Consider the following 13,552-nt stretch of genomic DNA (forward strand, 5'->3'; position numbering starts at 1 on the left):
TTATCAATCTGACCCCGATAATCGAACATTGGTAAATTATATGAGGAGCAAATTCACTAACCTACCGGACTAACTCTTACGGGTTTTCATGATTTGAATCGGAGGTACTTAAAAAGGCAGCAGAGGTATTGTGTTTTTTTTCCTTCACCGGCCGAACAGAGCAGAGGTGGTCCTGATCCGAGACCAAGCCAATTTTGTCATTAAAAAACCTCACACCAAACATTTCTTCTGCTTCAATGGCGGTACAAAGTTGCCATTGGGTCATGATCTGATGACGACGACTCCTAGGTCAATGACCACCCCCAGTCAAATGTGGGGCCAGTACTACTTGATCTTGCTGTATGGACCACCCGATTGCAGGATGGAGGGGGGGGCTGCTGCCCATGAGGGGCAGCACCTTGCAGCAGCGTGGTAAAAACTACACCGTTTCATGTGTTAGTGTGTAGCAAATGGATATAGAGCATTCCATCAGTGAGCTGTCACAATACCCCCTCAATTCTGTACATTTCTTTTTTTTGGTAAGTCAATTTCGTGGACCTCAATTCTGCACCTTTTGAGTCCAAATAAATGATTTTCACACTAAAAAGATGGAAAAAAAAAAATACCAAACTACAAAAAGTAAGTTCAACAACCATCCACAAAAATTACTCCAAATCCTTAAGAAAGATAAATCCCATAGACTCCCAAAAAGAATTGTACGAGTTTAACGATAACAAAAAAACTACACCGTACATTACGTATAAGCCGAATCGGATGGTTGCGAATTGCATACAAGAAATTAAATTATCATCAGGGAAGAATGGCTCAGCCTCGCTTCCATTGTGACTCGCTTCATTCATGAAAGTGTGTCCCACTTGCTCAAATGTTATTCCCTATAAAAAGTTGAAAATCATATTAGAATAAAAAAAAAGTTAGTTAACTTCGTTCTAAAAATATACGTACATCAATCACCTGAAAAAACAAGGGACTATAACAAGCTTGGGAGGATGACGGCGCCATTTTTTTTTTTTGAATTACTGCCTCATCATGAAAAAAGCAATTCAAAGAAGTTAAAAAATTACGATCGAAACTTTATTTTTTAAATAAGGACAAAAAAAACCAATTAATAAGCAGCTTATTTTCTTCTTTATTCAAAAAAAATTGGGTTTTGATACTAATTTTTTATTTTTAAGATTCCTCTATCATAATGAAGTAAAAATTGCCAAAAAACAAACAAATTCCAAAAAAAATAAATAAGGACAAAAAAAAATCCAAATAGATTATTTAGCAAAAAAAACCCTTAACCCATTCTCCTTAAATTTTTAGCATTTTGTAGTTTGGTATTTTTGTTCATCTTTTTCGTGTGAAAATCATTTATTTGGACTCAAAAGGTGCAGAATTAAGGGGGTATATTGACATCTCACTGTTGAAATGCACTATATCTACTTGCTACCCACAAACACATGAAACGGTGTAGTTTTTAATCACAGCAACAAGCTGTTTTCCCACATGGGCAACAGCCCCCCGTCCCTGATTGCAAGGGGATTGATTCTTCCATGTGGGCCCCGTTTCTCTGCTGGGGCGGAGTCATGATTTGTAAGTAGCGGAGTCAAATTTAGTAAAAAAGTATACCTAAAATATGCGAGGTCAAATACGTAAAATATCATGACAAATTAAGCATGTCTAAAAAAAAAAAAAATTACTGTGGGGTCACGTGACCCCACTTTCACTGTGTCCCTTTCCGCACTTGTTTGTGCAGGGATTGATTTCGGTGAGCGATGAGCGCAATGGTGAGTTGGTGACACCAAATGACGCTCCGTTCCGGAACTCAAAATAAATTTTTATTTTTTAAGAAGGTAATTTCAAGTTTAAAAATTATGAATTTATTGAAATTTAAAAATATGCAATATGGATCTTGTTTGGAAGATCTCGATGAGATCTTTTATACGATGCAAAAAAAAAATTGAAAAATTATTTTTCATTTACCTTATTTTTGAGTTTGAAAATGTGAAATAAGCTGTTTATTTTTTAAGAAGATTTCTGAAACAGGGCCTGAGACATCTTTCGGCTTGATTAGATAGTAATGTGGTCATGTCTTCGTGACGTGACAAACCATTATTAATTAGTCTAGGTCCATTGACAGACACTATTTAAGTTATTTAAAAAAAATTAGTGGTCAATTATTAGTTTTCAGTTAGTTTATGTGGGAAAAATGGGACGTGGGGATCCTTGATCCAATTTACAAAGATTGTTTTAATCAGCCCAGCACATGGCTGGTACAGAATTAGAAAAGTTGTAAAAGTGCCCTTGACCTTTTGTGCAAGCATTGCAAATTGTTCCTTGATGTCCCGTACACTTCACGTGACAAAGATGTCATCTTGGTCTTCCTAGTGAAATTTGGGTTGGTGCTATGCAGTGAAGGACACAGCGACGGCTCGAATCTTATCTCGATAACCAATGATTGAGAGTTATTCATTGCCGAGATGAGATTCAAGCCGTCGAATGCATGATCCGACGGCTTGAAGGTGCGCAACACGATGCTGCGGACACCACTGCATAACACCATCTCCCAATTCCTTTCTCACCAATCACAAGTCAAAAGAGATTTCTAAGTAAAATATTCAAAAGTGACTCACTTTCTCTCTCTCTTGGAGGCCCAATTAAAACCGAGCAGAGCATCATATGGATTTTACCTTAAAATAGTTGATATCATGAAAGAGATTTTAAACCTAAATTCTTACGAGGAAACAAACTCATAAGCCCAAAATCTTTAGCATGTTTGTATAGGGACCTGCGGAGTGAGTTTGATTAAGTCCCATGAAGTGACAAAATTATGTAATGACAAAAAATCATAGGCCGCAATGTTTAATGCAAGGAAAGGGGAAAAGTGTTTGGGGACAAATTGGTCCTATCATACTATACAAGACCTTTACAAGTTTGGTTTTCACATATCGGTTTGGTAATTGGTTTCCGAGTATTGAAATGACATTTTACTTTAAAATCAGTTGAAATTATTTTACTATGATTTTGGTTGGCTTAAAAAAGAGGAGAAAAGAGAAGTTGGTGAAAATTCCGGGAAAAAAAATTCTCTTTGTTAGGGATAAATTTTGCATGAGGAGACAGGTGAGTTCGACACTTCAACTCTCACCATTCTCGTTCCCACACTTTTTTGAGTGGTTCAAGCGAACTTCTTGGATTAAAAAAATGCACTAATTTTTAAAAAAATTCGTATATAGTTTAATTTTTCTTTACTACTATCTCCATTGGGTCATTTGTGTGTAGCTAATTAAATGCAAATATGCTTAAATATATGAATCATTAGGTAGTTTATGCTCAACAAAATAAAATAAATTAGACCCAGTAATATCTTATAAGCGAACAAAATTTTTTGTTTCATGTATAGAGTTTTGCATTGTAAATTTTTTTTATATTTGTCACTGCTGAATTGAAATTCGGGAGCTGCCCCGACTAAATCTTAAAAAGGAGGAGAAAAGAAAAAGGGGGAGAGAGTTTCCAAGAAAATTCTCTCTTTTTCAGAGGGAGAGTTTTACTAATTGGGCCTACTAGGTGTATTCAAGCAAATGAATAGGGCACTGGATCTTGGTGGGTTAGGGCCTGATTAGAAGATAATGGGCCTATTAGAATCCGTATTAGGAAAGTTTGGGCCAAAATCCAAGTTAAGCCCAATTGAAAATGATGCTACCAAGTCTTATGGATCGGATCGAGTAAGTCCAACCAGTGTCCAATGGATCACTCTTCTCTATGGCCTTTCTATTTCCTTGGTCCTTCCCTCGTGAGAAGCTAGGGTTGGAGCCCCGTCGTGGGCTTTTTGATGCTGTCTTGTTTCGTTATCCTATTATTCATTGGATTTTCATTTTTGGGATTCATCTTGCTCTTGTGTTATTACACAGAGCTTTGGTTTTTTATTTTTACTTGATGGACCCCTTATCGAGTTCGCTTTTAATTAAAAAAAAGAAAAAGGACTCAAATCTAGACATCATTCGTGACGGTATGCAAAATTTGTTGATGTTTTTATAGGTCTTTGCGTCAGTAATCAATAGTCGCAAATCTCAATTAACTCATGTATCCCATGAAAATATCCCCGCAACAGTAATTCCCCATCACAAATAGCTTTTGCCACCCCTCCATTTCCGTCGATACCCCGTCACAAAAGCCTTTGCGATGGTAAAAACACTAATTGCGATGGTAATCCCATCGCAAAAAGCCTTCTCTCTTGCAGTGTATTTACCGTCCTACTCCAATCCAACTTTTGCAACTTAAACGTTACAATGGAATCCTTTCACGCATGAGTGCGTGAGAGTTTTTTGGTGGTATGCAAAAGGAAAACAATAGTTTCGTCGCTAGAAATAGGAACTAGTAATGCTTGGGACTTCCGGTTGGTGTGCATAGCACCGTGCTGCGCACCTCTGAGCTGTTAGATCGTGCATCTGACGGCTCAAATCTCATCTCGGCAACCAACGATTGAGAGCCGTTCGTTGCCGAGATGAGATCCAAGCCGTCGGATGCACGATCCGACGGTTCGGAGATGCGCAGCACGATGCTGCGCACATCACTGCACAACACCATCCCCAAATTCTAATGCTTGAAGCGACACATTACCTCACTGTTTTTTCTTTTTGTTTTGTACTATTTCTTGTTTGCAAATTGCAATTGTTGTCGATAATTTTTAGTTTTTACCATCGGTAAATAGTAAAAATTAAAAACTAGCATCGTACATTACCCAAACAACCCAGTTTTTGGTTTACTTGTATACTAGCATACAGCCCGTGCTAAGGTCGTAAATAACACAAAATAAAGTAGAAGGGTTGATCAACATACATATGTCAAATCGTTTTTCTACCATCTCTCTTAAAAGTAATTGGTGCTAGGAAGGGCTTTAATGAAGTCTTTTATGACATTTGATATCGCACCCGCAAGTCTATTTTTAAAGCGGTTGCCGGGAGCATCATTGTGTAACCAAATCCATAAGGCACTTCGGACCCAACAATATATTTAAAAATCATGTATCTGAGTTCCATGCACTATTGCTACCTATAATATATAAGCATCACGAGTTTCTTAAAGGCTGCCCATGTTTTTTTATTTGACCCAAAACTAAACAGTTAAGCATCTGACCCAAAAAAATAATTCATCGGACTTTTCTACTCCTATCTAGGATGTGCTAATTACAATAGTTTTGAAATTAATCAAATATAAATTTAAGTCTTATTTATTATATGGAAAGACCAATCGGTTCATGCCACATGTCGCAGCGAGGTTCTTCCTCACGAAAAGTGTCTCTTGCAATAATATATTAAGATAGATATTATTGTTCTAATATTTTTATCCACAAAAACGCGCGCCTTCAAGGCTACATAATGGAGTTGGGTAACTGTAATCTGAACTTTTTCTTCTATCCTTATAATTTCCTGTCCAGGTCTGGGTATGTCTAATCAACAAAAGATCTTTCTGCCATAATGTAAACCAACAAATCTTTCAACAAATGAACGCACGACCTCAACATTTTTTTTTCGATAACTCAGTATTTGGTCTATTGAACAGACTAATTTGAAAGATCAATTTCACGATGCACTGACGGCCGAAGGTTCGAGTAAATTCGTAACGAAATCTCTTACAAGTTAACTTAACAAAGAAATTAATTGATAGTACGCAGGTGGAAGACAAGTTAAACCCTACACCAAAGACACCTCGACATTTGAACATTTATCCTATGTTTTTGAATTGATCTACCAAGAAATTAGTCCTCAAATATGTATGTATATAAAAATTGAAGGTTTACTCTCGGATTTTCGGTCCATATAAATCTCAGCAACTTTTTTTTGATGGGTAATTGAACTCGACAAAGGGTACATCGAGGCGGCCAACACTACATGCAAGGAAAACTTGAATCAAAGAGAAGGCCAAAAAACTCAGCAACTTGATGTCCTTTTGAACAATAGGTTTTCTGGAAAATACCCGCGAAAATATATTTTTGTCTTCATAGGACAAACAAGAATCTAACAAAAAACGTGCGATGTATATTCTTTTCCTTGTAAATCCAAGATAAACAACTGCATAAGAAGAGACAAAAAAAAAAAACTACAAATTGTTAAAATAAACTCATCTTTATTATCAAAATCGCGATCGAGACGATTACATTGCAAAAAACAAAGCTACTATAAAGTAACACATTATTTTGTAGAGTAGTATTACGACTTAAATAGGCTCCATATGCTACAAAATCCGATGCCTAAACCCACTCTATATAGTATATAGTAGTAAAAACAAAAACACAGACACAAGTTAACTTATTAATTAGGTAATTTTCTAGATATGCCTTTTTTGTTTTTGTTTTTTCCATGGATTTATCAAACCCATAAAGCTCCAGCCCTCCTGAGCATAGGGATCAATGACCTCTTAAGGTGAAGGCTCATGACCTCATTGGCTCCACCCACCAACTCGCCGCCAATGAACACCGCAGGGACCGCCGGGTTGCAACCGCGGCTGATAAGCGCCGCCTCGATTTCCCGGCCCCTCGGAATCTCATCGAGCTCTTGAATGCTAGGGTTAACACCGAAGTCCGAGAACAGGGTTTTGATTGTGTGGCTCATGCAACAAGAGCTCTTGCTGAATATCACCACCGGCCTTTCGCTCACCATTTTTGCCACCCTATCCATTTTAGCGATAAAACTAGGAGAGAGAAATATCTAGAGATCGATCGATCGGTTTGAAAATACTTTGAGTAGGAAATGCAAGTAAGAAATTTTTTGTAGAGAAATGTGAGCTAGGTTTGGTGATTGGGAGAGAAGTTTTGGTTGTGAGGGAATTTGAGATGGATTGGGAGGGTATATATAGGGTTGTGTGGGGGGTGTGGTTGGATAAAATTAATCAAATTTTTCATGAGGAAAAAATGAGGAGAATTTTAAAAAGTGAAGGATAAGGGGAATAATATTTTATGTTTTCTTCCACTAGATGATTTTTTTTTTTTTTTTTAATTTTGTTCTTTACCCAAATTGCTCCCATGAGATGATCATTAGTTGATAGTGATAGACTTGATGGCCCAATGGTGGAAATGAAAAAAGTTTGCACTATAACGATTCTCTGCATACGGAAATTCGATGGTACAATATTGTCTGGTAACAATCATGCACAAAGCATGTCGGCATATTCGAAATCCACGAATGCCAAATATTTTAAACATTGGAACTACTAAGAAGGTTTACTCGGTCGTTAATTTAAGAGAACTCAGAATTAGGTGGGCATGCTTTTAGTTATAAAAAGAAAAAAAGAAACACAATCATGCACATTTGTGTTTTTTTTTTCCCCTACAGTTAATATGATTTGATACCTTGGAATAAATCGATTGTTATTGTCAGCTTTCAAGTTTTAATTTTTATTTATGACCCGACCCGTTTTCCGACTAGATTTTTATTTTATAAACTGGTTTCATTCAATTATGGGTTGGATGTACTATATTTTCTTTCCTTCTATCCTATGATTGTCTGGATAAGTTTAGATGTCAACATAATTGGGCGCGTTGTATTCTCGAGTTACAATGCTCTATATCTTTTTCTTTCTTTTCATCGATGTTCCTTTTACCGAGCTTCAATAAAAAAAATTCTTTCCTTGAGCCAAAAAAAAAGAAGAGAGAGAGATCACGGATGTACGTGGTAGTATTGTGTCAATTATATATAGTATTCGAAATTGTCATAAAATAAGCAAAGAAGCTTATTTAGTGAAAAATTGAAAATACAATGAAATTGTAGCAAACTCTGGTAGTGTTTGCTGTAAAAATTAAAGTTAATTAAAACTTAGCTTTCAATTAACTTAGAATCTCGATTCTAAAAGCACCTCACAAACCACTGTTTCTTCAACATCATATTTGACCTTTTTTTTTTGATCGGCTAATTTTTTTTTTATTATAAACTCGACAAAGAAAACATCGAGGAAGCCATCATCTTTGACCGTTTTCTACTTATAAAAATCCCATCCTAATATTTGTTGATTTGGACTTGGGTTTTTTTATTAACAGCAAAAGGAATGTCATTAATGTCAAATTGTTACAAAGCGATAAGGCATCGTAGGTCACATGAGTCACATCGCAACTAGGTTAATTGGTACCCGTACCCAAGCAAATCATTAGGTCTCAAATGGGTCGAGTCATATATAGACTGTGTTCGCTTTTAGAAACCCAACCCTTTCTCTACGCGTATTGTCTCCAATAAGTTCTCTCTAATTATTACTCTTATTTATGTATCTATTTCTCTCTTCATTACCCCAAAAACTTTCCTCAAACCCCAAACCGAATAAAGATGATGTTGATCACCTTATGATCTATCTGGTTCCTATTTTTGTTACTTAGTCATTGTTTGATAACAGTAATAGATGGATGAAATTCGTAAGGAGATGAAATTATGATTGAAATTATTAATGAGAAAGAATTGATAATTAATATGTTTGTTTGGGATGAGATTAAATGATGAGAATATTAATATCATGTTTGTTTGAGATGTGACTAGATGATGAGATTGAATTGATAGGAGAAATTGGTAATGAGAAGGGGTTGAGATTGGATTACGAATACCAAGTCCAAGGGGTATTACTAATACCCCCTATGAGCCGGATTGATAGTCCCGAATTGTTCATCTCATGGGACTACCAATCCGGACCAATTTTGAAAACAAAACAAAGTATTACTAATACCATCACCTTAACAATCCAATCCCAACCTCCAATCCGTTTATCAAACAGGGCCTTAGAACTTTGATCGATCAGCTGTATCTTTCTGTGAGGAATCTGATGAGTTGGAGAAAGAAGTTAGGGTTTATCCAATTTGGACCTCTCCTTTTTGGCTGTAACAAGATTCGCACCCATTACACAAAAAAGAATACAAAAGGCCAAAACCCAAAAAAGACAGAGATCGAGAGTGGGGATCAAAAATTTTCTTGATATTGACAGCACAGGCTTATAATGTTAAAGAATATATTTGAATTTCTCATTTGCACCTCCGGTCACGTGTACCAAAAATGCCTGTACCTTTGTTACGTAATCTTTCTCGCATAATTACATAAAAGACGAAAATCTTTTTGTACAATTGGCTGACATTACACAGGAACGAAGGTACAAGTACTTTTTCGACGTAGAAGATTTGATCTCCCTCATTTGTACCATTTGGTGAGCTAAAGGAAAGAGGGAAAAAGAAAGATAAAGAATACGAATGTTCTCAAAAGGTTTTTCTTGATATAAATTCAGAACGTCACAAAATGATCTCTTCTTCTTCTTCTTCTTTATTTCCACCTCTTAATTATACAATAAAAACAAAGATATATGCAAACTATGCAGAAAGTTTAATTAGAGTTTTATTTATCTGCTTATTGGTTTTGGACTATTGTGTATTTCTATTGTGAATTTTTTTTTTTGTCAAACGGAAATTCATAGATAGATTACGAAACAGAGTACCACATTAGGAGTACACACATAGGAGTAAGTCTTACAAAAAGAAACAACCTAACTCTAGTCCAGCACTTCCTGATATTTAGGCTATCTCTTAAAACAAATTCTCTCATAGCAATGGGCATGTCCATAACAAACATAAGGTCATCAGTATGTTCAACTCGCAGCTTAATTAGCAAGGTGGTCCGCATGTTGGTTGGCCGCTCGATAAGTGTGGGCAATCAATGTGTTGGTCTAAGCCATGAGGTAGTGGGCTTCATTGATCATCACACATAGAGGGTGATGGCTCGGGTTGCCTTCTTCGATCAAATTCACAGCTATGAGGGAGTCCGACTCAATCATAACATTACCCAGCTTTCTCTTAATATGATTATTTCCAAGCCCTTGTAGATGCTCCATATCTCAGCTTCCAAGCTTGAAGTGAAGGTTCTCATGCCATAAAATCCCATGATCCTGTCTCCCTTGTGATCTCTGAACAATCCTCCAAATCCACCTCTTCTATTAGTCTCGTACCAACAGCCATCCGTATTTAGTTTGATGTTACCTGCAATTGTTTTGGACCAAGAGTTTAGGCATGTAGTATGAGAGCCACCAATATTGAGGGGACTTAAAAGCTTCAACAATTTCGTGGGAGTATGAGATAATAGTTCGGGCACTGACTGATCGAAGGTGGTAACTCAATATTTTCAAAGCTTTTTTTGTTCCTATCCTTCCAAATTTGCCAACATGTAGTGGTAAACATGATGTGCCAGGGGATATTATTTCCATTTCCCACGTCTGTTGCTTCGCAAATTTAGGGATATCCAGTCACAGTTTGGAGTATCCCCGTCCCCTCTCATTAAGTGGCTCGAAGGAATGTTACTCCAAAGTTCCTTAATTTTGATACATTCCCTAAACAAATGATTTATATCTTCAGAGTAGGTATTGCATCTTGGGCATAAATTCGAAGTTGCAATACCTCTTCTGGCCCAGAGATGATTTGTTGGAAGACTATTGTGGATTGTGGAATATAAGCCATGTAAAAGTTTTGAGTTTTTTCGGAATTTTGATTTTCCAAAACCACTTCCAACCCTTTAAATCCAAATCATTTTTGTTGATAAGATCATAAGCTGTGAAACCGTGAAGTTTCTATTGATATATATATATATATATTCGTATAGCAAAAGGTAAAACAAATAGGAAAAATGACGGTGCAATGTGCGTACATTCAATCACAACATATTAAAAAGTCATACTAAAAATGAATCCGTGACTTCAAATTTTATTATCTTTTTAGTACCTAGGCTCATTTAGTGAAAATTAGCTGAAGTCGGCCATAAATCAGTTGAAAATTTATCGAAATTTTTGTTAAGTTATAAGTAATAAGTTTAATAAAACCCAACCAAACTATACAAGGAGCTAAGGGGCATTCCACATTCGCAAATTTTTGTAGTTTGGAATGTTATCAAAAAAATATTATTATGCTAGCATTAACGCACGCACATTACATGACTTAGTCTACAACTTGCATTGGCTCGGTCAATAGCCCTGCCTTTGGCATCCCCTCCTACGGTTAAGGTAACGATTTCAGGCATGGCCAGCACCCATATATAGTGTGACGGGCATGTGTACAAGGCCGGGGAACTAATTCATCGCATATATAGTATACAAAATGGGGTCCATTAAGTTAAAGATCGTGATAATTAGCCACTGGTAGACCACGGATCAGAGTGTTTCCGAGAAACAAGCCTTTGAATTTGTCATCACGGACACAATCAGAGTGTTTGATATGGTCCAATTACCGATATCAATTCTCATGAACGAAAAATTACTTCTGGCCGCGAAAAAATTGCTTCTGGCCGCAAAGAATTGCTTCTTGCCGCGAAGAAATCTTACCAAAAGAAAGCATTGTTCGAGCACTCTCCCGACCACACATTAGAGTGAAGCCCATCACAAAGCACGACTAACAATTTTTCCAAGAGTGAGGAAGAACAATACCAAGAAGTCGGGCAAATTGCACTAGGAACTAGAAATTAAGCAGCTACTAATACTCCTGGGAATTTCACTTGAGACACATAACAAGATGAAAGCATGTTCTGAACAATAAACGAGATACGTACAACACGGTAGACCACGGATCAGAGTGTTTCATATGGTCCAATTACCGATATCCATTATCATGAACGAAGAATTACTTCTGGCCACGAAGAATTACATCTGGCCTCAAACAATTATTTTTGGCCGCAAGGAATTGCTTCTGGCCGCGAACAATTACTCTTGGCCGCAGAAAATTACTTTTGGCTGCGAAGAATTGCTTTCGGCCGTGAAGAGTTACTCTTGGCCACCAAGAATTGCTCTTGGCCACGAATAATTGCGGCCAGAAGTAATTCTTCGCGGTCAAAAGCAATTTTGCACGGCCAGAAGTAATTATTTGCGGCCAAGAGTAATTCTTTGTTGCCAATAGTATTTTTTTTTGTCCCCGGAATGCTCCCCTATGTATATATATATTCTTCGAATTAGTACAGAATCTGAAAAGTTTTGGTATTCTTCCCTCTTTCTTTTTTTTTGAAAAATCACAGAAAAAATAATTTATAGTTGTTAATTAGGGGTAAATAAACTCACACGACAATTGGGTAATATGTGCAAAGAGTGTGGGCACTTTACTGAAAGGAGAAAAATGAGTCTAAACCATTGAATCAAAATAATCTCAACAATTGCAACAACTTGTCTTTTTTTAAATATATGGATAGACCCCACACCCTTGTGTTATGTACTATAGATATGAATCTTGACTTCTTCTTTTTTTTGTCATTCGTTAATCCTAATATACTTTATCTTAGGGGATTTGAGAAGGGGGAGGGGTGCTTACAGGAATCGAACCATATCCATGTGCATGAGAATATAAATGATGCACCAACTGCATTTCACTCCACTTGCGATATGAATCTTGATTTGAAAGGTAAATTTTGGATTCAAGCAAGTTGGATCAAAGCGATATGATGAAAATATATGTCCAAGCCGTGCTAAAGGCACGGGCAAGCCCTAGTGGATAAACAAATCGGGACGGTGTGAGTATTATACTAACACTCAGGCACGTGCATTACATGACTTAGTCTACAACTTGCAATGGCTTGGTCAATAGCCCTACCTTTGGCATCCCTTCCAACGGTTAAGGTAACGACTTCGGGTATGGCCAGCTCCCATATATAGTGTGACGGGTATGTGTACAAGGCCGGGAAACTAATTCATCGCTTATATAGTCTGCAAAATGGGGTACATCAAGTTAAAGATCATGATAAGCCAACGGGCTTGTAACCCAATGACACTTCCTCACCTCGATCTTCCACATGGAAGGTGAGTGTTCGAGTCTCGTCAGGAGCGCGAGTGCTCGGTGTGTGATTGATATTCTTTGAACTTGCTCCACCCGTATACCGCTTAGTACATTGTACCGTACCCCTTCCTCTTCCCCTTTCACATCTCTTTAAAAGTAGGTTAGACATCAGTACATCAAATGAGAAAAGTTAAAAGATGACAAGGCAAACACCAAGCTTGTAGTAAGTTGTAACACAACTTGTCGGACAAAAGACATCTATACTGCTGCTTCTTTTTCTTTTTAAGTAGTATACTACTAATTAAGAGGGCTAAAAGGGGGAGATATCCCATACCAAAGATGAATGCCCGTACATAGAAAGGAGAGTCCCATGTTGCCCATCATGAGGTCTCAAAAACATTATCTTGTTATCTACGTACTTTAGGCTACATGTAATGTTTGGATTAACTAATATTCCCTCCCTCCCAAATTCTTTGTCCGGTTCACAAAATGGAGTGTTAAAAATAATACAATTTTTTCAAGAAAAAATTGAAACTTTTTTTACAAATTAAAAATACTCATTGATATCTAGTAAATTGTTGAAAAACTTTTGATTTTTTCTCGTAAAAATTATATTATTTTTAACACTCCGTTTTGCAGACTAGACAAAGAATTTGGGACGGAGGGAGTATACGAAAACACTACAGTCACCGACCGGGAGGGTCGGTGACCGGCCACCGACCCTGTGTGGGGTCCACTCCGGGTCCCGCACGAATGATCCGAGCCGCTCGATAATTTTTTTAAAAAAAACCGAGTGGGCTACGTGTGAAA

The 13,552-nt window shown here is 37.0% G+C and overlaps 1 protein-coding gene across 1 annotated transcript; it reads right to left on the reverse strand.

Annotated features, from left to right (window-relative positions):
• Nucleotides 1-6,088: 6,088 nt before the first annotated feature.
• LOC131317695 (monothiol glutaredoxin-S2) lies at nucleotides 6,089-6,793 on the reverse strand. The gene has a single exon (XM_058347256.1). It carries the CDS (start codon nucleotides 6,654-6,656, stop codon nucleotides 6,348-6,350), a length of 309 nt encoding a protein of 102 aa, XP_058203239.1. The 5' UTR covers nucleotides 6,657-6,793; the 3' UTR covers nucleotides 6,089-6,347.
• Nucleotides 6,794-13,552: the final 6,759 nt, after the last annotated feature.

Source organism: Rhododendron vialii, chromosome 2a, assembly GCF_030253575.1.
Source record: "Rhododendron vialii isolate Sample 1 chromosome 2a, ASM3025357v1".
Taxonomy (NCBI): Eukaryota; Viridiplantae; Streptophyta; class Magnoliopsida; order Ericales; family Ericaceae; genus Rhododendron; species Rhododendron vialii.

Bases quoted from the DNA above. Each gene is read 5' to 3' on its own strand.
- LOC131317695 (XM_058347256.1), bottom strand. From the start codon at position 6,656: ATGGATAGGGTGGCAAAAATGGTGAGCGAAAGGCCGGTGGTGATATTC.